Raw genomic sequence first — 23,776 nt, 5'->3', positions numbered from 1 at the left:
AGCTCCTGTTTGGCAATGGCATTGCCTGTGGAAGTCTAGAATATGACCCTTATTCTATTTATGAGAAGGATGTAGAAGGAGACTCTGTGCCCAAGCCCCTGCCTCCAGCACTGTCTGTTATTAGCTCTGCATCCAAGCTCTTCGGGGTTGTCTGTGCTAATGTGGATGAAGCTCAGAGGTAAATCTCTTCAATAACTTGCTTATCCTGAAGTATGACTTCCACTTCAGTTAACACATTGCTGGTGGGTGAAAGGGATGCAATCATATCTGATGCCACATTAACCTAAGAGCTTCTTGTCGGACAGGTATAGATAAAGTTTGTTTCTATGTAGCTAATAGTGATAGGGACTTACTAGATGCAAACCAGGCCTTATAGCACTTGCCATTGTTCTAGCATACAGGAAGCAGAGGTTTTAAAAATGCCACAGGGTAATTAATGATTTCTCAATCAACCAGGTCACCAGTTTCTTACCTGATGACCTGGATATAAACCTACATTAGAGATCAAAGTCCATACTCAAGAGATACTGTTCTCAGAGAAACTAAATGGCTGAGCTGACCGTCCCCATTCATTCTCCCCTGATCTCCTCCCTCCCTCCCTCCATCCCTCCCTCCTCGCCTTTCATTCTAGACTACGGGACGTTTGGCTTCGAGCATGACTTTCATTCTGTCATTCAATCTAATCATGTCCACTAGTGGACAGCAACTAGGTAGAAAGTTTACCTTGGTCTCTTAGGGAAAACTTAAACAATGGTCTCCTCATGACTTACTTCTGAAGCAAGTGTGATACAGTGTGTTTATGAAGAGCCCACACTTCTGCCAGCCTTCTGATAAAAAGAACATTCTTTCCTTTCCAACAGAACAACTGTCTTTCTTGAGGACAAGTGCCTGATACATCATGTAGTTTCAAAGAGACGATTTCTTACTTTTACTATGTTTAATGAAGTTTAAATCGTGCTCATCATTTCCCTACCTAGGTTATAATACTTTATAATAATGGTAAATATTATAATAATAATGGTAAATATTATAATAATGGTACATGTTCAGGGTTTGGAGGACGGTTTTCTTCGCTGTGATTAAAATGTTCAGGCATAGCAAAACAGCCTGGAATTCTGTTTTGATTTTTTTCCTGTTGTAGTTTTAAGTGAGTAGAAATGATAGGCAGTAGTTTGAGGGATTGTGTGTTATCTGTGTGTTTTGTTTTTTAAAGGAAATGGCTTTGCAGGATCCCAGAAACAGAAAATAGGTTGTTGTAACTTAGTGGCTTCCTGTGGGTGTCCTTAGAGAATCACAGGAGAGAAGCTATGTGAATAAGTTTCTAGTCTCCTGTTTTCCCACCTTGGGCTCTTGTCAATGACAGGTCTGTGTGTACTCATGTGTGTACAGGTGCATGTGCATGCATGTAGATGTCAGACAATAGCCACTGCTTCATTTATCAGATCACAGTCTATTAATTTTTTAAATTAAGTCTCTCACTTAACAGCCCAGTGGAGCAGCAGCAGAGGTCAGCACTGTGACCACAAGGCACCATTGTTTTGCTTGAGTGCTGGGCATTGAGTTCTTGTCTTTACTGGCTGAGCCATCTCCACACTCTAGACACTTTTTCTTTATGTGTTCAGTTTCTGCATTTCTAGATAAGAACTGGCTTAATTAAAATGTTCATACTTAGCCAGTATGGTGGTGCCGGCCTGAAATTTCAGCACCGCTGAGGCAGAATAATTTTCAGTTACAATGGAACCTGGGCTTCACAGGGAGACCCTCAAAAACAAAGTATCAACAAATAAAAGGAAAACAGAAAAGTATCTATTTTCAATTGTTTCAAAGCAATTTATTATTACTGTGATTGGCATTATGTTTGAATAGTTAAGAAGAAACCTGCTAAGGGGTTATTCAAGTTTAAAATACAGTTTTTTCATGTATTTATATATTTAGAATTGAATTTATTGGTACTGAAAAAGATAGCCCAGAGCTAATCTTATTGATTATTAAATATACTTATTGATTATTTAGTGCTTATTGCCCTATTAGAGGACCAGAGTTTGAATCCCAGCACCCACATTAGCAGCTCACAGACACCCATAACTCCAGCTCCAGGGCTCTGAAGTCTGCTTCTGGCTTCCTTGCATGCGTGCAAACAGGCAAAACATATACAAGCACATAAATAAAATATATTTTCTGTGTGGAAATCTGAGGACAGTTTGCAGGAATCTGTTCTCTCCTCATACCATGCAAACTGAAGGATCGAGCTTGGTTCATCAGACTTGGTGGCAGGCACCTTTACCCACGGAACTGTCCTAACCCCCCCCCCAGCCATTTTATTAATTTTGAAACTCTATCATCAGCATCATCATTTCATTTAGTTAATTAGTTATGGGTGAGGTAGGGGGATCAGTTTCTCCCTTTCCCCTTCTACCATGTGGCTGTGGTTCCAGAGATAAAGTGAAGGCATCTTTTTTTCTTTTTTAAGATTATTTATTTATTTTATTTATATGAATACACTGTAGCTGTCTTCAAACACACCAGAAGAGGGCATCAGATTCCATTACAGATGGCTGTGAGCCACCATGTGGGTGCTGGGAATTGAACTCAGAACCTCTGGAAGAGCAGTCAGTGCTCTTAATGTCTGAGCCATCTCTCCAGCCCCAAAACTTCTGTTTTTAAGTGGCATAAAAAAGAATGTCTTGATCTCATTGGCCTCAAGCTCAGGATTCTCCTGTCTCATCCTCCTGACTGTTAGGCTGGCAGGCTTAGATCTCTGCCTGGTTTATGTAAATTTCTTGATGAGAGGCCAAATTCTGTAATATTAAAGGTCATGCATTACACACTTTTTTGTATAATTGTCAACATTGAAAAATGTATTTGGATATTCTCAAATAATAGTGTTTAGTTTTGTCAGCTTTCTGTCAATCTAATAAATACCTGTGGTAATCAGTTTGTAATAAAGAAAAATTATTTTTGCTTATAAGTTTAGAGATTTCAATCAGTGGTTGAACCAATGGATGTGTGTCATGTTGGGACTGCCTACCAGGGCAGAAGTACCTACCTTGTGGCCACAAAGCAAAGGACGTGGAGACCCAGGTCCTCAGTCCTCCTGGAAGACTCACCTAGTGACCCAAAACCTCCCAATAGGTCCCACTTTACCTGGATTCTCAGCAGCCACAGGTCCTTAGCACACAGTCTTGGGAACCCAGTCATAGCACCAGCTCCTGGAATGTGTTCCCATAATCGCAGCTACCACAGGCAATTGAAGGAGCAAAAGTTGGGTTTTTTAAATATTAAGGAGCATTTAAAGAGCATTTTCCCCATGTTTCAGGAAAAATAGGCTGGAAGTTAGGGGAAGTGGGGGGAAAAAATATATATATATATATTACAGGTACTGAATTAGCTGAATTTTTCCAAGAGGAAAAAAATCTCTAAGATAGACATTTGTAATTTTTTTTCACAAAATAATGCTTTCCATCCCTTCTGATTAATAAGAATACTTTCCTTTTGGTTATGATGTATCTTTTCTTAAACTGTTTCAAGATGTCAGGTAACAGTTTCTCCCTTTAGTAGTTACCACAGAATATAGTATGGGGAGTTAAACTGCTCCCTAGTTGATTTGGCCTTACATTCTTTGCTGTGTTTAACTCTCGTTGCTTCTGATTTCAGGGTTCTGATACTGGATCAGCTTTTGAACAGCATAAAGCACACCAAAGGAGCTCGTCAGCAAACAGTTCAGTTGCATGTTGTTTCTGCCATTTCTAACTTACTGAAGGTAATTGTCTTAGTTAGGGTTTTACTGCTGTGAGCAGACACCATGACCAAGACAACTCTTATAAGGACAACATGTAATTGGGTCTGGCTTACAGGTTCAGAGGGTCAGTTCATTATCATCAAGGAAGCATCTGGGCAGGTCTGGTGCAGGAGGACCTGAGAGTTCCCACCTCTTGTTCCAAAGGCAGCTAGGATGAGGGTCTTAAAGCCCACACCCACAATGACACACCTACTTCAACAAGGCCACACCTCCTAATAGTACTACTTCCTGGGCCAAGCATATACAAACCATCACAGTAATTTTACTTAAGTTCATATAAATACTTGCTATTTTGGAATACTTCATAATAACTAAGGTTGTATGCTGATCCTTCTGAAGAAATTTAGTATTCATTTTTCTTAATCTCTAATGAGATTAAGACTCAGGATTGAGACTTTCCCTTGACTTTTTTTCTCCATATAAAACTTGTTAGGGAGCCTAGAGAGATAGCTCAGCAGTTAAGAGCACTGACTGCTCTTCCAGAGATCCTGAGTTCAAATCCCAGCAACCACATGGTGGCTCACAGCCATCTGTAATGGGATCTGATGCCCTCTTCTGGTGTGTCAGAAGACAGTGATAGTGTACTCACATACATTAAATAAAATAAATTAAAAAAAAAAAAAACTTGTTAGCAACTGACCTTGGTTTAGTGTCATATCTTACCTAAGTAACCCTGATATCCTAGACCTGGCATTGCTGGGCTGTGGTCTATGGATCAAATCTAACTGCTGCAATAGTGTTCATTAATCATTGATTTTTATGGACGTAGCAATCAGTGATTTCTTCTTGGTTTGTTGTTTTTGTAAAGTGATGAACATACTTGCTTGACAAGGATATGCATTCCAAACTAGATCAGAATACTTGCTGTAATCGTGTATTTTAATTGTTTTTCATTACTTTAGTATGTGGCTGGCTCTAAACAAAGTTTAGGCCCAGAAGTAAGAAGACTTGTCCTAACATTAGTGTTGGGAGCACTAGAAAGTCCCAACCCCCTTTTGAGATGTGCAGCTGCAGAAGCATGGGCTAGATTAGCCCAAGTTGTTGATGATGGAGCCTTTACTGCTGGACTGGCTCAAGTTAGCTTTGACAAGTAAGTGAATTTCTAAATGTGCATGGGTTGTTATCAAAATGGGATATAGTTTGCTGTTAAATGGAACTAGTAAGAATGTTGTTCTGTAATTAATTTAAAAAAGAAAATTTGACTGGATGTTTTCAGACAAAGGAAACCCTCTTAATCTGAAGAATGATCACCGTTTTATGGATATCGTACTTGCCCATCCATACATAGACTCTGGGACAGTGGGACAGTTCTGTCGTGTAGAGTACAGATAAGTAGCAGAAGCAGTCTATAGGGAAAGCCATAGGCTGCAGAGCACAAGAGAAGGCCACTCTTGACCTCTGTGACTTTGGAAAGGCCACCCAATCCTTCCAGTCAGTTGTCTTGAACTCTTCTAAAGAGGTGGTCAGTGATAGAGTCTTACTTATTTAGGAATGTTTAAAAATAATACTAAAACAATTACAAATAAGAGTCCATGATTATGCCTGGTGTGGTGGTAGTGCATACTCACAATATTCAAGAAACAAGCAGAATTGCCACCCGTGTCCTTTCAGACCAGCATGGGCTACACAGCAAGGCCCTGACTCCATAAAAGTTGATGGTTATGAGTTTCATGTAAACAGACAACTAGTTAGCAGTTGTGATGGTAATGTGAGCACCTTGGCCCTGGCTCAGCTCCCCCTCTGCTGCATTGAGCAGTCATTCTGTGGAGTTTTACCTGCCTCTTGAAGTCATCTGAAAGAGCAGCAGTTGATTACATAGCCTCAGGGTTGTTGTGGGAAGAAAGAGCTGCAGGGCCTAAATACACTTAAATTCCCAGTAAATAATTTCCTGTTTTAGTATAACAGTTCTTAAACTGATGGAATGGAATTAAGATGTCCCCATATACATTTTTTAAAATGTGACCTAATAATAAAAATACTATTAATACCAACCATATAAAACATATGTATCTGTGTTAAAGTCATGTATTATGTATATGTGTATATATGCTTATGTAATGAGTGAATGTATATATATATATCATGTACAGTGTGCCTCTCTGAAGTGGTCATGATGTGAAAACAGTGGGGTGTGGTAGTGTACACCGTTAGTCCACATTCGAAAGGTAGGTGTAGGTGTATCTCCCCAAGTTCGAAGCCAGCCTGGTCTACACAGTGAGACCTTGTTTTCAAATTAAAGAAGAAAAAAAAAAGGAAAGATACCTTTCCACTTACTTCAGAATGTTTCATTCCTTTATAATAAATGTATATTCTAATTTTCTAAATACTCATGAAAAGTTTGTCTATGTAACAAATTATATTCATTGAGATTTTTTATTTTCATTTGTTTATGTGTATGTTTGTGCATGTGTGAGTGGTGCACATGTATGTTTGTAGGTACTCATGTATGTGAATACATATGCAAGGATGTGTATGTATGTTATTGGATGTTCATGTATGTGAGGTGGTGTGCATGTATGTATGTGGGTGTGCCTCTCACACAGCATGCATGTGGAGCTCAGAGGACAATGTATAGGAATAGATTCTCTCCTGCAGGTTGAGTCCTGGGTTAACCTTAGGTCGCCAACCCTCACAGGCTGAACCCATACATGCACAAATTTGTTTTGGTTTGTCTTTTCTGTGCTTGTTTTTATTTTTATTTCTCTATGTGCAGATTGAAGTCAGCAAGAGATGTGGTTACCAGAACAGGCCACTCACTGGCCCTGGGATCCCTGCATCGGTACTTGGGAGGCATAGGGCCTCAGCACCTGAGTTCTTGCATTGGAGTCCTTTATACCCTGTCTCAGGACAGCACTTCTCCTGATGTGCAGGTGGGTACTTCACATGACACCCTCCTCAGCAATGCATGACTTGTCCATGATTCAGATTCTGCTTTTACTAACAACTAATAGTCTGTTAAATGTCAAAGCTGTTAGCTTTGATGGACTTTAGAATTCAAACCTTTCTTCAACTCATACTTACGAGTACCCAAAGTCAAAGACAAGCAGTATCCCTTCTGAAAAACGGATAACTCTTTCATTAGACTAAGTGTCTGAGTTTGTTAGGCACTGTGCAGCATTCTTCCTATACTGGCATGTTGGTCCTCATGGCAACTTAAGATTAAAAAGCAAGCAAATGTACAGATTAGACACGGAAACCTGTTAACATACGTGTGTGTGTGTGTGTGTGTGTGTGTGTCACCCATTTGTTTCTATCAGTTTACCATTGCTCTGCATATTAGTCAAATCTGGGTTGGTTTCTAGTCTCTAATGGCAGGGCGCTTTGTTTTGTTTTCTTTAGACAGGGTTTCTCTATGTAGCCCTGCTGTCCTGGAACTTGCTCTGTAGACCAGGCAGGCCTCGAACTCAGAAACCAGTCTTCATCGACCTCCCAAGGGCTGGGATTAAAGGCATGATTGGCTATGGCTGTTGCTTTTGGGGGCCATGCTTCATCCATATGTCCTGGGGGCTTTTGTTTCATTTTGTTTACAGTAGTCTTATGACATAGCTCTGGCTGGCCTCGAATATGTCGTCAGTTACACTGCCTCAGCCTTTCAAGTATTCCGTTTTGCTTATTTTCCTTTCCTCTTGTCACTTGTGTATGTCCCCAAATGTTTATAGTAGTCTCCTAAATGACCTTAACTATTTTTTAATTACTTTCTTCCGTATCTTTCCTAGATGTGAGACTGGATTTGTCTGGAATATTTGACTTTACAGCCTCCCTGCTAAAAAGCTTGGCAGGCTGCTCATGCTTGGCTTGGTTTGGTTTATTGGTTTGAATTTGTTTGATTTTTTTTTCAGGACTAGGGATTGAACCCAGGACCCATTTATGGCAACAGCCAAGTCCTTACCAATGACCCATATCCCAGACTCTTGTGACTCCTACACAGGGACTCACTAAGTTCTCCAGCCTGGCTTTGAACTTGCTGTTGTCCTGGTTGCTCTTACATTGCCTGAGCCCCTGAGTAACTGGGACTACAGGCTCATGCCACCACCACCCTGGCATGTTGCTTCACTTTACTTTGTCTTATTTTGAAGTCACGTCTCACCATGGCCCCGGCTGGCATCGTGATCCTCCTGCACCACCGTGCCCCTCTTAACCAGATTCCAGCAACACAAGACCCAGCTCTGTTACTGTCCCCAGACAGACCTCTCCTCCAGATGCCTGTCTGCTGTGCTTCCACTATTCTCCCTCTTAAAGTTTTCCCTTTTGTTCCTCCTCCTCTTACCTAGGAATCTTAATGTTTTAGTGTTTATTGCTGTGTATTAATTACATATCACGGTTGTGTATAATGTTTTTTGAGCTTTTCACCCCACTTTACCACCCCATGCCCCCCACTAGTTTCCTGCCTCTTCCCAAGTGTCCTGCTCACATCCATGGCCTCCTCCATTTTCTCCGTCTGAGTCTTCTTCCTCTTCCTCTCCTCTCCCCCTCTCTTCCTTCTTCCTTTTTATATTTTATGTAAGTGGAACTAGACAGAGTATGCTCTATGATGTCCAGCTTTCTTCATTTTTATTATTTATATGAATAGTAAGGCATTCATGACAAACTAGATTTATCCAATCTGATAGCTAAAATGTCGTCCTGGAATTCTTAGTGCTAAGTGACCTCTGTATCACTCTAAGTTTGATGCTTGTCTGAATTCATTTTATATTTCATATTAAAGGTAGGCATTTTCTTGACTCAGAGATGGCTCAGTGTCTAACAGCAGTTGCTCATGTAGAGGCCTTTGTTCGTTTCTGACCACTCACAACCATCTGTCAGTCTAGTTTTCGGGGACCCAGCACCCTCGTCTGGTCTCTGCAGTCACCGGGTGTGCATGTGGCAAAGCACTCACACAGACGGTAGAAAAGGAATGTCTTCTTTTCAAACCTGCAGAGCGCGCTGCGTGTCTTCTCAGCTGAGGTGTGGCACATCCATCCCTAATCTCCATTGCTTTTTAATTTGCTAAAACCAGAGATCAGTTCAGTGACTTGTGTTTTGCGATGCTGTTATGACATTTTATTTCCGTCTGTCTTTGCAGACTTGGGCACTCCATTCTCTGTCACTGACCATTGATTCTGCTGGTGCACTCTACCACGTGCACGTGGAGTCTACCCTGTCACTCATCGTCATGTTGTTGCTAAATGTGCCTCCGACTCACGCGCAAGTTCACCAGAGTCTTGGTCGCTGCTTGAACGCCCTCATTACCACGTTAGGCCCAGAGCTACAAGGTATGCAGAGGCTGCTTGGCGATGTGTTACAAGAATATACACATACGGCTCAATCTCTGTGCTTAGCGTGTAAGAAGTGCTCAATGTGTTTTGTCAGATGAAGGTTTCTATTCAGTCAACCTGGCATCTCCTACCTTGAAAGACAGAAGTTCCATATTTAGAGAGATGGGATATGTCCTTAAAAAAATACTTGACTACATAATTACAGTGACAGGCATAAAGTACTCTATAAGTATGCTCTGCCAGAAAGAAATCCAAAGTTTCAAATAGTCAGACCTCTTCAGATTACACGTTATATGATTATAATACATGAAAATAGCTCTCAAATAATACCAGCAGAGCTAAGTTGATTGCCAATTTCTGAGTTTCAGGCCTAGGCTCCACGTAGTGGAGTGAAAGAACCAATTCCTGCCAGGAATTGTCCTCAGACCTTCACACACTCAAATACAAACACAGAATAAAAGATTAAGAACAAGATAGTCAGCTAAACCTTCAGAGAGGCAGACAAGCCTGGGAAACCAGAAGAGACTGCTCTCTGCACACACATCTCGGACGCCAGAGGAAAAAGCCAAAGACCATCTGGAACCCTGGTGCACTGAAGCTCCCGGAAGGGGCGGCACAGGTCTTCCTGGTTGCTGCCGCTGCAGAGAGCCCGTGGGCAGCACCCCACGAGCGAACTTGAGCCTCGGGACCACAGGTAAGACCAACTTTTCTGCTGCAAGAAAGCTGCCTGGTGAGCTTGGGACACATGGAAGCAGAATTCCTCTAGGACCGGGCACGTTCTGTGTTTACCGGAAGTCCCACACCCTCGGATCCCTGCCCGCAGCAGCTCTCTGCTCCCAGACCCTGTGAGAGAGAGACCCAACCACCTAGTCAGGTGGGCACTCCTGAGGCTGCAGACGGAAGAGACCACCAACACTGCTCACCCCTGCCCACATCCCTGGCCCAAGAGGAAACCGTATAAGGCCTCTGGGCTCCCGTGGGGGAGGGCCCAGGAGCGGCAGGACCCCTGCCAGAGACACCGCCGGACCCTGAAGGAAACAGACCGGATAAACAGTTCTCTGCACCCAAATCCCGTGGGAGGGAGAGCTAAACCTTCAGAGAGGCAGACAAGCCTGGGAAACCAGAAGAGACTGATCTCTGTACATACATCTCGGACGCCAGAGGAAAACACCAAAGGCCATCTGGAACCCTGGTGCACTGAAGCTCCCGGAAGAGGCGGCACAGGTATTCCTGGTTGCTGCCGCTGCAGAGAGCCCGTGGGCAGCACCCCACGAGCGAACTTGAGCCTCGGGACCACAGGTAAGACCAACTTTTCTGCTGCAAGAAAGCTGCCTGGTGAACTCAAGACACAGGCCCACAGGAACAGCTGAAGACCTGTAGAGAGGAAAAACTACACGCCCGAAAGCAGAACACTCTGTTCCCATAACTGGCTGAAAGAAAACAGGAAAACAGGTCTACAGCACTCCTGACACACAGGCTTATAGGACAGTCTAGCCACTGTCAGAAATAGCAGAACAAAGTAACACTAGAGATAATCTGATGGCGAGAGGCAAGCGCAGGAACCCAAGCAACAGAAACCAAGACTGCTTGGCATCATCGGAGCCCAATTCTCCCACCAAAACAAACATGGAATATCCAAACACACCAGAAAAGCAAGATCTAGTTTCAAAATCATATTTGATCATGATGCTGGAGGACTTCAAGAAAGATGTGAAGAACTCCCTTAGGGAAACACAGGAAAACATTAATAAACAAGTAGAAGCCTACAGAGAGGAATCGCAAAAATCCCTGAAAGAATTCCAGGAAAACACAATCAAACAGTTGAAGGAATTAAAAATGGAAATAGAAGCAATCAAGAAAGAACACATGGAAACAACCCTGGATATAGAAAACCAAAAGAAGAGACAAGGAGCTGTAGATACAAGCTTCACCAACAGAATACAAGAGATGGAAGAGAGAATCTCAGGAGCAGAAGATTCCATAGAAATCATTGACTCAACTGTCAAAGATAATGTAAAGCGGAAAAAGCTACTGGTCCAAAACATACAGGAAATCCAGGACTCAATGAGAAGATCAAACCTAAGGATAATAGGTATAGAAGAGAGTGAAGACTCCCAGCTCAAAGGACCAGTAAATATCTTCAACAAAATCATAGAAGAAAACTTCCCTAATCTAAAAAAAGAGATACCCATAGGCATACAAGAAGCCTACAGAACTCCAAATAGATTGGACCAGAAAAGAAACACCTCCCGTCACATAATAGTCAAAACACCAAACGCACAAAATAAAGAAAGAATATTAAAAGCAGTAAGGGAAAAAGGTCAAGTAACATATAAAGGCAGACCTATCAGAATCACACCAGACTTCTCGCCAGAAACTATGAAGGCCAGAAGATCCTGGACTGATGTCATACAGACCCTAAGAGAACACAAATGCCAGCCCAGGTTACTGTATCCTGCAAAACTCTCAATTAACATAGATGGAGAAACCAAGATATTCCATGACAAAACCAAATTTACACAATATCTTTCTACAAATCCAGCACTACAAAGGATAATAAATGGTAAAGCCCAACATAAGGAGGCAAGCTATAACCTAGAAGAAGCAAGAAACTAATCGTCTTGGCAACAAAACAAAGAGAATGAAAGCACACAAACATAACCTCACATCCAAATATGAATATAACGGGAAGCAATAATCACTATTCCTTAATATCTCTCAACATCAATGGCCTCAACTCCCCAATAAAAAGACATAGATTAACAAACTGGATACGCAACGAGGACCCTGCATTCTGCTGCCTACAGGAAACACACCTCAGACACAAAGACAGACACTACCTCAGAGTGAAAGGCTGGAAAACAATTTTCCAAGCAAATGGTCAGAAGAAGCAAGCTGGAGTAGCCATTCTAATATCAAATAAAATCAATTTTCAATTAAAAGTCATCAAAAAAGATAAGGAAGGACACTTCATATTCATCAAAGGAAAAATCCACCAAGATGAACTCTCAATCCTAAATATCTATGCCCCAAATACAAGGGCACCTACATACATAAAAGAAACCTTACTAAAGCTCAAAACACACATTGCACCTCACACAATAATAGTGGGAGATTTCAACACCCCACTCTCATCAATGGACAGATCATGGAAACAGAAATTGAACAGAGATGTAGACAGACTAAGAGAAGTCATGAGCCAAATGGACTTAACGGATATTTATAGAACATTCTATCCTAAAGCAAAAGGATATACCTTCTTCTCAGCTCCTCATGGTACTTTCTCCAAAATTGACCATATAATTGGTCAAAAAACGGGCCTCAACAGGTACAGAAAGATAGAAATAATCCCATGCGTGCTATCGGACCACCACGGCCTAAAACTGGTCTTCAATAACAATCAAGGAAGAATGCCCACATACACTTGGAAATTGAACAATGCTCTACTCAATGATAACCTGGTCAAGGAAGAAATAAAGAAAGAAATTAAAAACTTTTTAGAATTTAATGAAAATGAAGGTACAACATACCCAAACTTATGGGACACAATGAAAGCTGTGCTAAGAGGAAAACTCATAGTGCTGAGTGCCTGCAGAAAGAAACAGGAAAGAGCATATGTCAGCAGCTTGACAGCACACCTAAAAGCTCTAGAACAAAAAGAAGCACATACACCCAGGAGGAGTAGAAGGCAGGAAATAATCAAACTCAGAGCGGAAATCAACCAAGTAGAAACAAAAAGGACCATAGAAAGAATCAACAGAACCAAAAGTTGGTTCTTTGAGAAAATCAACAAGATAGATAAACCCTTAGCCAGACTAACGAGAGGACGCAGAGAGTGCGTCCAAATTAACAAAATCAGAAATGAAAAGGGAGACATAACAACAGATTCAGAGGAAATTCAAAAAATCATCAGATCTTACTATAAAAACCTATATTCAACAAAATTGAAAATCTTCAGGAAATGGATAATTTCCTAGACAGATACCAGGTACCGAAGTTAAATCAGGAACAGATAAACCAGTTAAACAACCCCATAACTCCTAAGGAAATAGAAGCAGTCATTAAAGGTCTCCCAACCAAAAAGAGCCCAGGTCCAGACGGGTTTAGTGCAGAATTCTACCAAACCTTCATAGAAGACCTCATACCAATATTATCCAAACTATTCCACAAAATTGAAACAGATGGATCACTACCGAATACCTTCTACGAAGCCACAATTACTCTTATACCTAAACCACACAAAGACACAACAAAGAAAGAGAACTTCAGACCAATTTCCCTTATGAATATCGATGCAAAAATACTCAACAAAATTCTGGCAAACCGAATCCAAAAGCACATCAAAACAATCATCCACCATGACCAAGTAGGCTTCATCCCATGCATGCAGGGATGGTTTAATATACGGAAAACCATCAACGTGATACATTATATAAACAAACTGAAAGAACAAAACCACATGATCATTTCATTAGACGCTGAGAAAGCATTTGACAAAATTCAACACCCCTTCATGATAAAAGTCCTGGAGAGAATAGGAATTCAAGGCCCATACCTGAACATAGTAAAAGCCATATACAGCAAACCAGTTGCTAACATTAAACTAAATGGAGAGAAACTCGAAGCAATCCCACTAAAATCAGGGACTAGACAAGGCTGCCCACTCTCTCCCTACTTATTCAATATAGTTCTTGAAGTTCTAGCCAGAGCAATCAGACAACAAAAGGAGGTCAAGGGGATACAGATCGGAAAAGAAGAAGTCAAAATATCACTGTTTGCAGATGATATGATAGTGTATTTAAGTGATCCCAAAAGTTCCACCAGAGAACTACTAAAGCTGATAAACAACTTCAGCAAAGTGGCTGGGTATAAAATTAACTCAAATAAATTAGTAGCCTTCCTCTACACAAAAGAGAAACAAGCCGAGAAAGAAATTAGGGAAACGACACCCTTCATAATAGACCCAAATAATATAAAGTACCTCGGTGTGACTTTAACCAAGCAAGTAAAAGATCTGTACAATAAGAACTACAAGACACTGAAGAAGGAAATTGAAGAAGACCTCAGAAGATGGAAAGATCTCCCATGCTCATGGATTGGCAGGATTAATAGAGTAAAAATGGCCATTTTACCAAAAGCAATCTACAGATTCAATGCAATCCCCATCAAAATACCAATCCAATTCTTCAAAGAGTTAGACAGAACAATTTGCAAATTCATCTGGAATAACAAAAAACCCAGGATAGCTAAAGCTATCCTCAACAATAAGAGGACTTCAGGGGGAATCACTATCCCTGAACTCCAGCAGTATTACAGAGCAATAGTGATAAAAACTGCATGGTATTGGTACAGAGACAGACAGATAGACCAATGGAATAGAATTGAAGACCCAGAAATGAACCCACACACCTATGGTCACTTGATTTTTGACAAAGGAGCCAAAACCATCAAATGGAAAAAAGATAGCATTTTTAGCAAATGGTGCTGGTTCAACTGGAGCTCAACATGTAGAAGAATGCAGATCGATCCATGCTTATCACCCTGTACAAAGCTTAAGTCCAAGTGGATCAAGGACCTCCACATCAAAGCAGACACACTCAAACTAATAGAAGAAAAACTAGGGAAGCATCTGGAACACATGGGCACTGGAAAAAATTTCCTAAACAAAACACCAATGGCTTACGCTCTAAGATCAAGAATCGACAAATGGGATCTCATAAAACTACAAAGCTTCTGTAAGGCAAAGGACACTGTGGTTTGGACAAAACGGCAACCAACAGATTGGGAAAAGATCTTTACCAATCCTACAACAGATAGAGGCCTTATATCCAAAATATACAAAGAACTCAAGAAGTTAGACCGCAGGGAAACAAATAACCCTATTAAAAAATGGGGTGGGGTTCAGAGCTAAACAAAGAATTCACAGCTGAGGAATGCCGAATGGCTGAGAAACACCTAAAGAAATGTTCAACATCTTTAGTCATAAGGGAAATGCAAATCAAAACAACCCTGAGATTTCACCTCACACCAGTGAGAATGGCTAAGATCAAAAACTCAGGGGACAACAGATGCTGGCGAGGATGTGGAGGAAGAGGAACACTCCTCCATTGTTGGTGGGATTGCAAACTGGTACAACCATTCTGGAAATCAGTCTGGAGAATCCTCAGAAAATTGGACATTGAACTGCCTGAGGATCCAGCTATACCTCTCTTGGGCATATACCCAAAAGATGCCCCAACATATAAAAAAGACACGTGCTCCACTATGTTCATTGCAGCCTTATTTATAATAGCCAGAAGCTGGAAAGAACCCAGATGCCCTTCAACAGAGGAATGGATACAGAAAATGTGGTACATCTACACAATGGAATATTACTCAGCTATCAAAAACGACTTTATGAAATTCGTAGGCAAATGGTTGGAACTGGAAAACATCATCCTGAGTGAGCTAACCCAATCACAGAAAGACATACATGGTATGCACTCATTGATAAGTGGCTATTAGCCCAAATGCTTGAATTACCCTAGATGCCTAGAGCAAATGAAACTCAAGACGGATGATCAAAATGTGAATGCTTCACTCCTTCTTTAAAAGGGGAACAAGAATACCCTTGGCAGGGAAGAGAGAGGCAAAGATTAAAACAGAGACTGAAGGAACACCCATTCAGAGCCTGCCCCACATGTGGCCCATACATATATAGCCACCCAATTAGACAAGATGGATGAAGCAAAGAAGTGCAGACCGACAGGAGCCGGATGTAGATCGCTCCTAAGAGACACAGCCAGAATACAGCAAATACAGAGGCGAATGCCAGCAGCAAACCACTGAACTGAGAATAGGACCCCCGTTGAAGGAATCAGAGAAAGAACTGGAAGAGCTTGAAGGGGCTCGAGACTCCATATGTACAACAATGCCAAGCAACCAGAGCTTCCAGGGACTAAGCCACTTCCTAAAGACTATACATGGACTGACCCTGGACTCTGACCTCATAGGTAGCAATGCATATCCTAGTAAGAGCACCAGTGGAAGGGGAAGCCCTGGGGTCCTGCTAAGACTGAACCCCCAGTGAACTAGACTGGTGGGGGGAGGGCGGCAATGGGGGGAGGGTTGGGAGGGGAACACCCATAAGGAAGGGGAGGGGGGAGGGGGACGTTTGCCCGGATACCGGGAAAGGGAATAACACTTGAAATGTATATAAGAAATACTCAAGTTAATAAAAAAAAAAATATAAAAAAAAAAGAACAAGATAGTCTACCAGTATGTCACTTTATTATGTTTCCTCTGTGTGTGTGTGGTGTGTGTGTGTGTCTGTGTGTGTGTACGTGCATGTATGTGCAAAAGCCTCTTACATGCAAAGCATATAGTTTGCCAAAGACTGGTGACCCAGCCCATGTCTCTGCTTTTGTGGTAGAAATTTGACTTGACAAATCTATGAAGAAAATCTATGACTTTAAATCCCTATATATGTTTAAAGAGTAGTTAGGCCTTATAGGCTCATTATTAAAAGGTTTTGGCTTCTTATTTCAGGTAACAATACTTCCGTGTCCGCCTTAAGGACTTCCTGTCTGCTGGGCTGTGCAGTGATGCAAGATCATCCAGGCTGCCTGGTCCAGGCTCAGGCCATCTCTTGCCTTCAGCAGCTTCACATGTTTGCTCCACGGCACGTCAACTTGTCTAGCCTGGTCAGCTGCCTCTGTGTGAGTATGAAGCATAAGTGAGCTCCTGGTTTCTGAAACTTGAATTTATTCCAATTTGATTGGTTTCTAGACTATTTAAATTATGCTATGTGTATGACTTTTCAGTCAGTTTTACAACGGAGAGAACCACTTTCATGTATCTACCTCTAAGTCTCTCATTTGGACCCTTTTTCTCATGTTAGTGTTGAGCATAAGTCCTGGAGTATTTACTCATTAACGAGACAGGCACTGAGTACTTATCCTATTGTACTCAGTGTACAGGTTCTAAGTGCTGGATGCCCTGCAGATGTTTTGTGTGGTCCTGTTTTTCTTCTAATTATATCAAAAGTTCTGACACAGGTGGAAAAGTGAGACTTGGGGCGACGGCATAGTGGGTAAGAGTGCTAACACTGTGAGCATGAGGGCCTGAGCTCACCTCACAGCACCCATCTAAAGCAGAGCCATACCTGGGAAATGAGATAGGCAGGGCTCCAAAAGCACAGGCCAACCAGTGTCTTTGAACTGTCAAACTCTAGGCTCAATGACACATGGTTCCCAAGGGAAAGAGGCAGAGAGTAATATAGTAGGACCCTGGACACCATCTTGTGAACTCCATGTGCTCTTGGAGTGACACGTCCAACACATGCACCTGCACATACATGTATATATAGAGAGAGATGTTTTGTCTGTATACACATCATATCTGGGTATCTAACAAATGCAGAAAACTAAAGCCAGTCAACCAGTTCTGATTGAGTGATTCATAAACCTTCTTTGCTTTTATGACTTTTCTAGGGCATGACCAGTGTCTGTCTAGACTTGCCTTAAAAGCTGACCTCCAGGATAGCAATGAATATGATCCAACACAAAGTAGACGTTCCTAAATGTTACTTGCAAGTCCTTTTTGTTGGAGGAGTGTTGTTTTTTGCTGTTTTGTTTTGGTTGTGTGGTTCTCCAGCATCAGTGTTGTAGGTGATGTATAACAGTGTCACCCTGTGGAACACTCATAAAGGCAGTCTGTTCACTGTAAAGCTTGAAAGAAACATATAAATCTCCCACATTAGCCCATCTTTTGTAGAATGATGTTTGCATCATAAAGCCTGTCTTTAAAAGATAGTCTGAGGACCACAGCATCAACCAGTTTACCAAATGTAGTCATGGCTTGGTGTAATCTCCTCTCTCTCAGGTTCCTTGCCCAGTTGCCATCTTTGTTATTTTGTTATTGCCCTTGTGAGTTCTATGACAAGATCATAACCATTCTAGCTGTGTCCCATAACGCCCCTGGGCTCAGCTACTTCATCTGTTAAACACGAGCCTTATATAGATACCGGATGTAATAACACATGGACCACTCACTGAAATAGCATTGACACATCTTAAGCAATACATAGTATTAGCTACTGGTGCTAAAAGTCATATAAAACTGTAAAAAGTGGGCTGGAGAGATGGCTCAGTGGTTAAGAGCACTGGCTGCTCTTCTAGAGGTCCTGAGTTCAAATCCCAGCAACCACATGGTGTCTCACAATTATCTGTAATGAGATCTGATGCCCTCTTCTGGTGTGTCTGAAGACAGCGACAGTGTACTTACATATAAATAAATAAATCTTAAAAAAAAAAAAAAGCAACTTTCTGGGGTTGGGGATTTGGCTCAGTGGTAGAGCGCTTGCCTAGCAAGCGCAAGGTCCTGGGTTCGGTCCCCAGCTCTGAAAAAAAGAAGAAAAAAAAAACTGTAAAAAGATGATGAGGCTAACTGGTAAGAGTCAATCACGTGTTGGGAAATGGCAGGGAAAGATCTTTATCTTCATCACTCAAGGAGAATTTCTTCCAAGAAGATTAGTTTTTACATTTGAAGGATTTTTATAAAACTTAGTGATTGAAAAATATATTCCATTCTATTGCAAGTTGATCTGACTTTAAGAACGTAGAAGCGCTGCTCTATTTAAATGGGGGAGTAGAGGTCTCCTTACCTGATTTGTGAATTCATTTAATGCTGTTTACTAAGAATCAAAGAATAAGATTCACACCTGATAACCCATGATGAATAAGATCTCATCTGGTTTATTACCTTCTTTTTCATGCCAAAAAAGACTACATATGAAAAGCAGTCTGTTACATTTAAAATAGAAATTGTATTTTAAAATACTTTTATTATATTATACTAGAATGTTTTAATAATTTGGTTAGCATTTTCTTCTTAATTTATTAGATAGAGCTTACTATAGTTCACAGTATTTTCCAAAGGAAAGGAGTTGTTCGTCATCACTGGGCAGAGTCCTACACTAGAGACTCCCCTCATTCAGGCTTCCACTCCCGTCTGAACCTGGTCTTAGCGACACCATCAATTCTGAACACACTCAGTTGTAAAATAAAACAGTTTATAATTAATGGTGCTGGGGTGAGCTGTGCACATTCATGTAAATAGAGCCCAGCTCACCCCTCCCACAGGTGTCTACTGCACCTGCTTTGAATCTGAGGCACAGTAAGGGCATAGAGCCTCCTTAGTCAGGTGGACACTCAAGCTCTGCCTGGTTCCTGTGTTGTATCCTGAAGTTTGTAGCTCAACTCTTACTTTATCAAATTAGAAAATAGAATGTTTGTTACCAACCACCTTGTAAGGCTGACGCTAAGCTGACTGGAGGACAGCTCTCCGCCTTTATGTCAGCACACTTAGCTGGCTGCTGTCGTAGTCATCCTAATATTTATCTTTTGATTTTTGTCATGACTGGTCTGTCATTTGTTTTCGTGCAGGAGATCTTGTTGGATAATTCTGTGTTGGTAGGTCCCTGACCCTTGACTCTTAACTTTGTTGAAGTTTGCAGTGCTGTTTTGTGTATTACTTTGGTTGCAGATGTTTTCCTCTGTAGCTCTGTGTTTAAGCTAACCATGGATGCACAGCCCAGTATGCACAGCATGTTTGTCGTGTTTATTTATTTAATGCTGGTGTCGACCAATCCTTCCTCCCCTTCTCCAGCTGGTCTGCTCACTCCTTGCACTGAATTTTGCATAGTTTTTATTTAATGTTCATTTCAGAAAGAAATCATAATTAGTTTGATTTGATGTCTGTGTTTCCTGCCTGCTTTGTTTGCTTTGACCCAGCCTACATTCCTTTTTTCCACTGACATGCTAACAAATGCCATGGAGATGCGATTCTGTGAGGAGTACTTCTAAGCATGCGTTTTTAAAAGGATTGTTTAACTACCCTAAGTGAATGCTGCCTCCTCCTTGTATTACATGCTTGGAAAATTCCAATCAGAACAACTAATAGATCACTCATTTTTCTTTAAATCTTTCATGTAGAATGCTGTTTTTCATTGGCATGAACTACAACAGTAATAGTAAACTTACTCTTTATATTTTAACTTCTGTGTGATCCTGTATACTGGTTTCTGATAGTAGGCCTTCTTAAACCTGACTGTGGTGACCTTGAGGAATCTGTGAATGGCATTTTTCTTCCTCTACTTTTGAGTTTGAAATGTGAATGTGTAATAAAACATACTTACAAAGCTAACTCCACCCCGTGCTTCACTGACGACCTCCTACTAATATCTTCTGCTTATAAATTGAGAACCTGGCCTCTTTTTGCAGGCCAGACAGTACCAGCCACCACCAACAGTCTCAGGCCTGTTTCTGCCGTGGCATCAGGACATCAGAACTCTATCATAGCTGTGCCATGTTTCTCAAGGTTAACTTGAAAATCACTGTGACAATACATAGTGCCCTGGGGTGAGGCTCCATCGAGAACACATATGAGTCAGTCCTCCCACCCCCCACAAAAGCATATAAGTTAGTATAGGCCATACCAAGTTGGTCTTTACTAGCCTAATTAAAGGAAAAATAAATTTTATATTACTTAAGAGATCATTAAGTAAGAATTTATATCTAGGATCAGAGCGTAGTAGTACATGTAATCGTGTAATCAGAAAGCTAAGACAGGAAGATTGGGAGTTTAAGGACAGCCTGGACTCCATGGCAGAATTCTCACTGAGAAAGAAATTGAGAAATTTGTATCCAGAAACGTCTGACTTGTGATTGATCATCTGAAGTGCTTTGCCAAGCTTATCATTTAGAGCTGTTTGCCAATCACAAACCCATTGTGACTTACATGTATTACATATATAGATATGTTACATGTATGAAGCATGTATGTAAAAGTTGTTGCTCTTTAGTGTTACTAAAGAATTTCTTTTGAGTAGCTGGGGAGATGGTTTGGTGTCACTGGCTGCTCTCCCAGAGGACCTGGGTTCAATTCCCAGCATCCACAAGGCAGTTCACAGCTGTCTGTAACTCCAGTTCCAGTTAACTTCACAGTAGTTCCGTGGAAGCTAAGATCCAGGGTCACACAGCCAGAGAGTGACAGATGGAGAGTCGCACAGACCGTCTGAGGTGCTGCAGTTGTGCTCATGTGTTAGAGAGTCAGATGTGAGTCTTCTGTCTTTGTCAAAGTTTTCGCTCCAGTGTGTATACAAATGGCACATAATTTACTATGTGCATTACTCATTCCTTAAGCTGTTTTAAGTGCACGCTAAAGCGGGTGAAGACATTCGCTGTGCTTGGTCACTTGTGTCCAGCCTAGTAATGAGCTAAAGACAATCAGGACACAGTCCAGTGACTCTAGACTGGGTGACACCAAGATCTTATATGTATTAGACCTACTAAGTGCCACCAAGAATCTTAGATCCATTCCCCAAATCTCATCTTTCAGGTGAACCTTTGTAGCCCCTACCTGCTGCTGAGAAGAGCAGTTCTGGCTTGTTTGCGGCAGCTGGTACAGAGAGAAGCGGCTGAAGTTTCAGAGCATGCTGTCATGCTGGCCAGGGACAACAGGGACAACAACCCCGCTGCAGGTGATTCTTCTCTTCAGTATTATAGATCTCCATGTATACATGAGTGGTTTTTTTTTTAAAAGATTTATTTATGTGTATGAGGACACTGTAGCTGTCTTCAGACACCAGAAGAGGGCAGCAGATCCCATTACAGATGGCTGTAAGCCACCATGTGGTTGCTGGGAATTGAACTCAGGACCTCGGGATGAGCAGTCAGTGCTCTTAACCGCTGAGCCATCTCTCCAGCCCTACATGAGTGTTTAAATGATGTGTCATGGTTAATGCCTAGGGTGTTTGATGCAGTCTGCAAAAGTAATCTGAGCAGTTACCATTTGCCAGGCAATAGCAGTGATTCTCACGCTGAGGCTGACCGGCGACATGCACCTCATGTGAGAACTTGTCACAGATACCTATTAGTTCTTTCCCCAGATCTGAACTAGAAAACTGGGGCTCAAAGCCTAGCAAGATGTGTTCTCATGAACTGTCTTCACAACCCCTTTACTGACAGGCAGTTCAGGGATCCTGCCTTACAGCAAGGTTTGTTCATGACAGCAAGATGCCTGAACAAAGGTGCGTGCCACTGACTCCACATTGTCCTCTGGCTGCCATACATGTACTGTGTCCAAACACCACTAAACAGACAAATGTTTAAAGGATTTCGAAAAGAAATTAGATTTAACCCTAAAATAATTTTTCATACATGTTTGACTTCCATCAAAATAACATTAAAATGTGCATAAATCCTGCTACATGTTAAAGGACTTTTCTGTCCTTTCTCCATTGTGGAGCAGAGTTCAACACTGCTTAGTGAAGTTTGTAGTTTTCTTTTTAACTATGCTTACAGAGGTGTGTCTCTGTTTAGGTTTGCACGTGTGAGTGCAGGTGTCTGAGGAGTTCAGAAGACAACATCAGGTTCCTTAGAGGTTAAGCTCAGGTCCTCTGGAAGAACAGCAGATACTCTCAAATACAGAATTATAGCCCCAGTAAATTTTAACTATGTATCCATTTTTATTTTGTTTTACTTTTTACAATGAACTCATATAATTTTAACTACAAATAATAATGGTCTCATATACATATGTGTATGTAATTTCTAAAATACTATCTTTTAGCAAGTCACAGCTTTGACAAAGCTTCCCGGCTTAAAGCTTTCAGATCCATATTGTGTTTTACTATAAAACTCTCTTGTTGAAATTACTCTGTTAGTACTTAAAATGTCTCTGCTGGGTGGAAGTGGATCTGGAAGGAATTAGGGGAAGAGTGGGAACATGAATAAGGTCAAAATCCCTGTATGTATGTGTGATGGCTACTTTTATGCCAGCTTGACAGAAGCTGAAGTCCTCTGAAAGGACAGACCCTCAACTGAGAAGCTGTCTCCGTCAGATCAGGTTGTAGACGAACCTGTAGAACATTTTAATTGGTGGTTGATGGGAAAGGGCATTGCACAGTGTGGGTGGGGCTGCAGCTGGCCTGGGGGTCCTGGGTGCTATAAGAAATCAGACTGAGTGAGCCGTGGAGAACAGGCCAGTGAGCAGCACCCCTCCATGGCCTCTGCATCAGCTCCTGCCTCCAGGATCCTACCCTGTTTGAGTTCCTGTCCTGATTTCCTTTGATGATGAACTGTGATGTAGAAGTGTAAACCAAACAAACCTTTTCCTCTTCAAGGTGCTTCATCACCACAATAGTAACCCTAACTGGAACCGCATTATGAAATCCTAAAAAAATTAATAAAAATATTACATTTTGAAAAAACTGCTGGCTTACTCAACATGACTGTGTTGATTCAGTAATCTTATAATGTCTTATCTTTTCCCAAAGGAACATTTTAGTTTTTAATTCACAACCTAAATTATTTGTATCTATTGCTTTAGATTTTAGTGATGTACACATGTTGTTAGAAATGTTGAGTTATGCCAGACAGTGGTGACAGAGGCCTTTAATCCCAGCACTGGGAGGCAAAGGCAGGCAGATCTCAGTGAGTCGAGGCCAGCCTGCTCTACAGAGCTAATTATAGGACACAGAGAAAACCTGTCTAGGAAAAAAAACAGAAAGGTTAAGTTGTGCACATGGCACGTGCACACAGAGAAGTAGGGGAGGGGCAGGCGGGGCAGCGAGCAGGACCCAGAAGGGAAGACCCGGGCTGGGCAGGGCAGGGCCACAGCACATTGCGTGCACATATGCAGTGAGCACATGAAGAAGTACTATTGGGCTGGGGGTTAGCTC

General features: G+C 41.5%; 1 protein-coding gene across 23 annotated transcripts in view; it reads left to right on the top strand.

The window, feature by feature from the left end:
* The window catches only part of Heatr5a (HEAT repeat containing 5A), a 98,553-nt gene that overhangs the window by 41,609 nt on the left and 33,168 nt on the right, over positions 1-23,776 (top strand). For 12 of the 23 annotated variants that reach the window (XM_087553833.1, XM_087553830.1, XM_087553831.1 and 9 more), the window contains 7 exon segments: positions 3-178; positions 3,655-3,760; positions 4,702-4,889; positions 6,513-6,669; positions 8,862-9,051; positions 16,582-16,751; positions 21,433-21,574. In XM_087553833.1, coding sequence (XP_087409959.1) covers positions 3-178; positions 3,655-3,760; positions 4,702-4,889; positions 6,513-6,669; positions 8,862-9,051; positions 16,582-16,751; positions 21,433-21,574 — 1,129 coding nt within the window. 23 annotated transcript variants of the gene reach the window in all.

The sequence above is a fragment of the Rattus norvegicus genome, chromosome 6, assembly GCF_021556685.1.
Source record: "Rattus norvegicus strain SHRSP/BbbUtx chromosome 6, alternate assembly SHRSP_T2T, whole genome shotgun sequence".
In the NCBI taxonomy this organism is placed as follows: domain Eukaryota; kingdom Metazoa; phylum Chordata; class Mammalia; order Rodentia; family Muridae; genus Rattus; species Rattus norvegicus.
The sequence above is the reverse complement of the archived record's forward strand: the minus strand, read 5'-3'. Positions and strand labels throughout refer to the sequence as shown.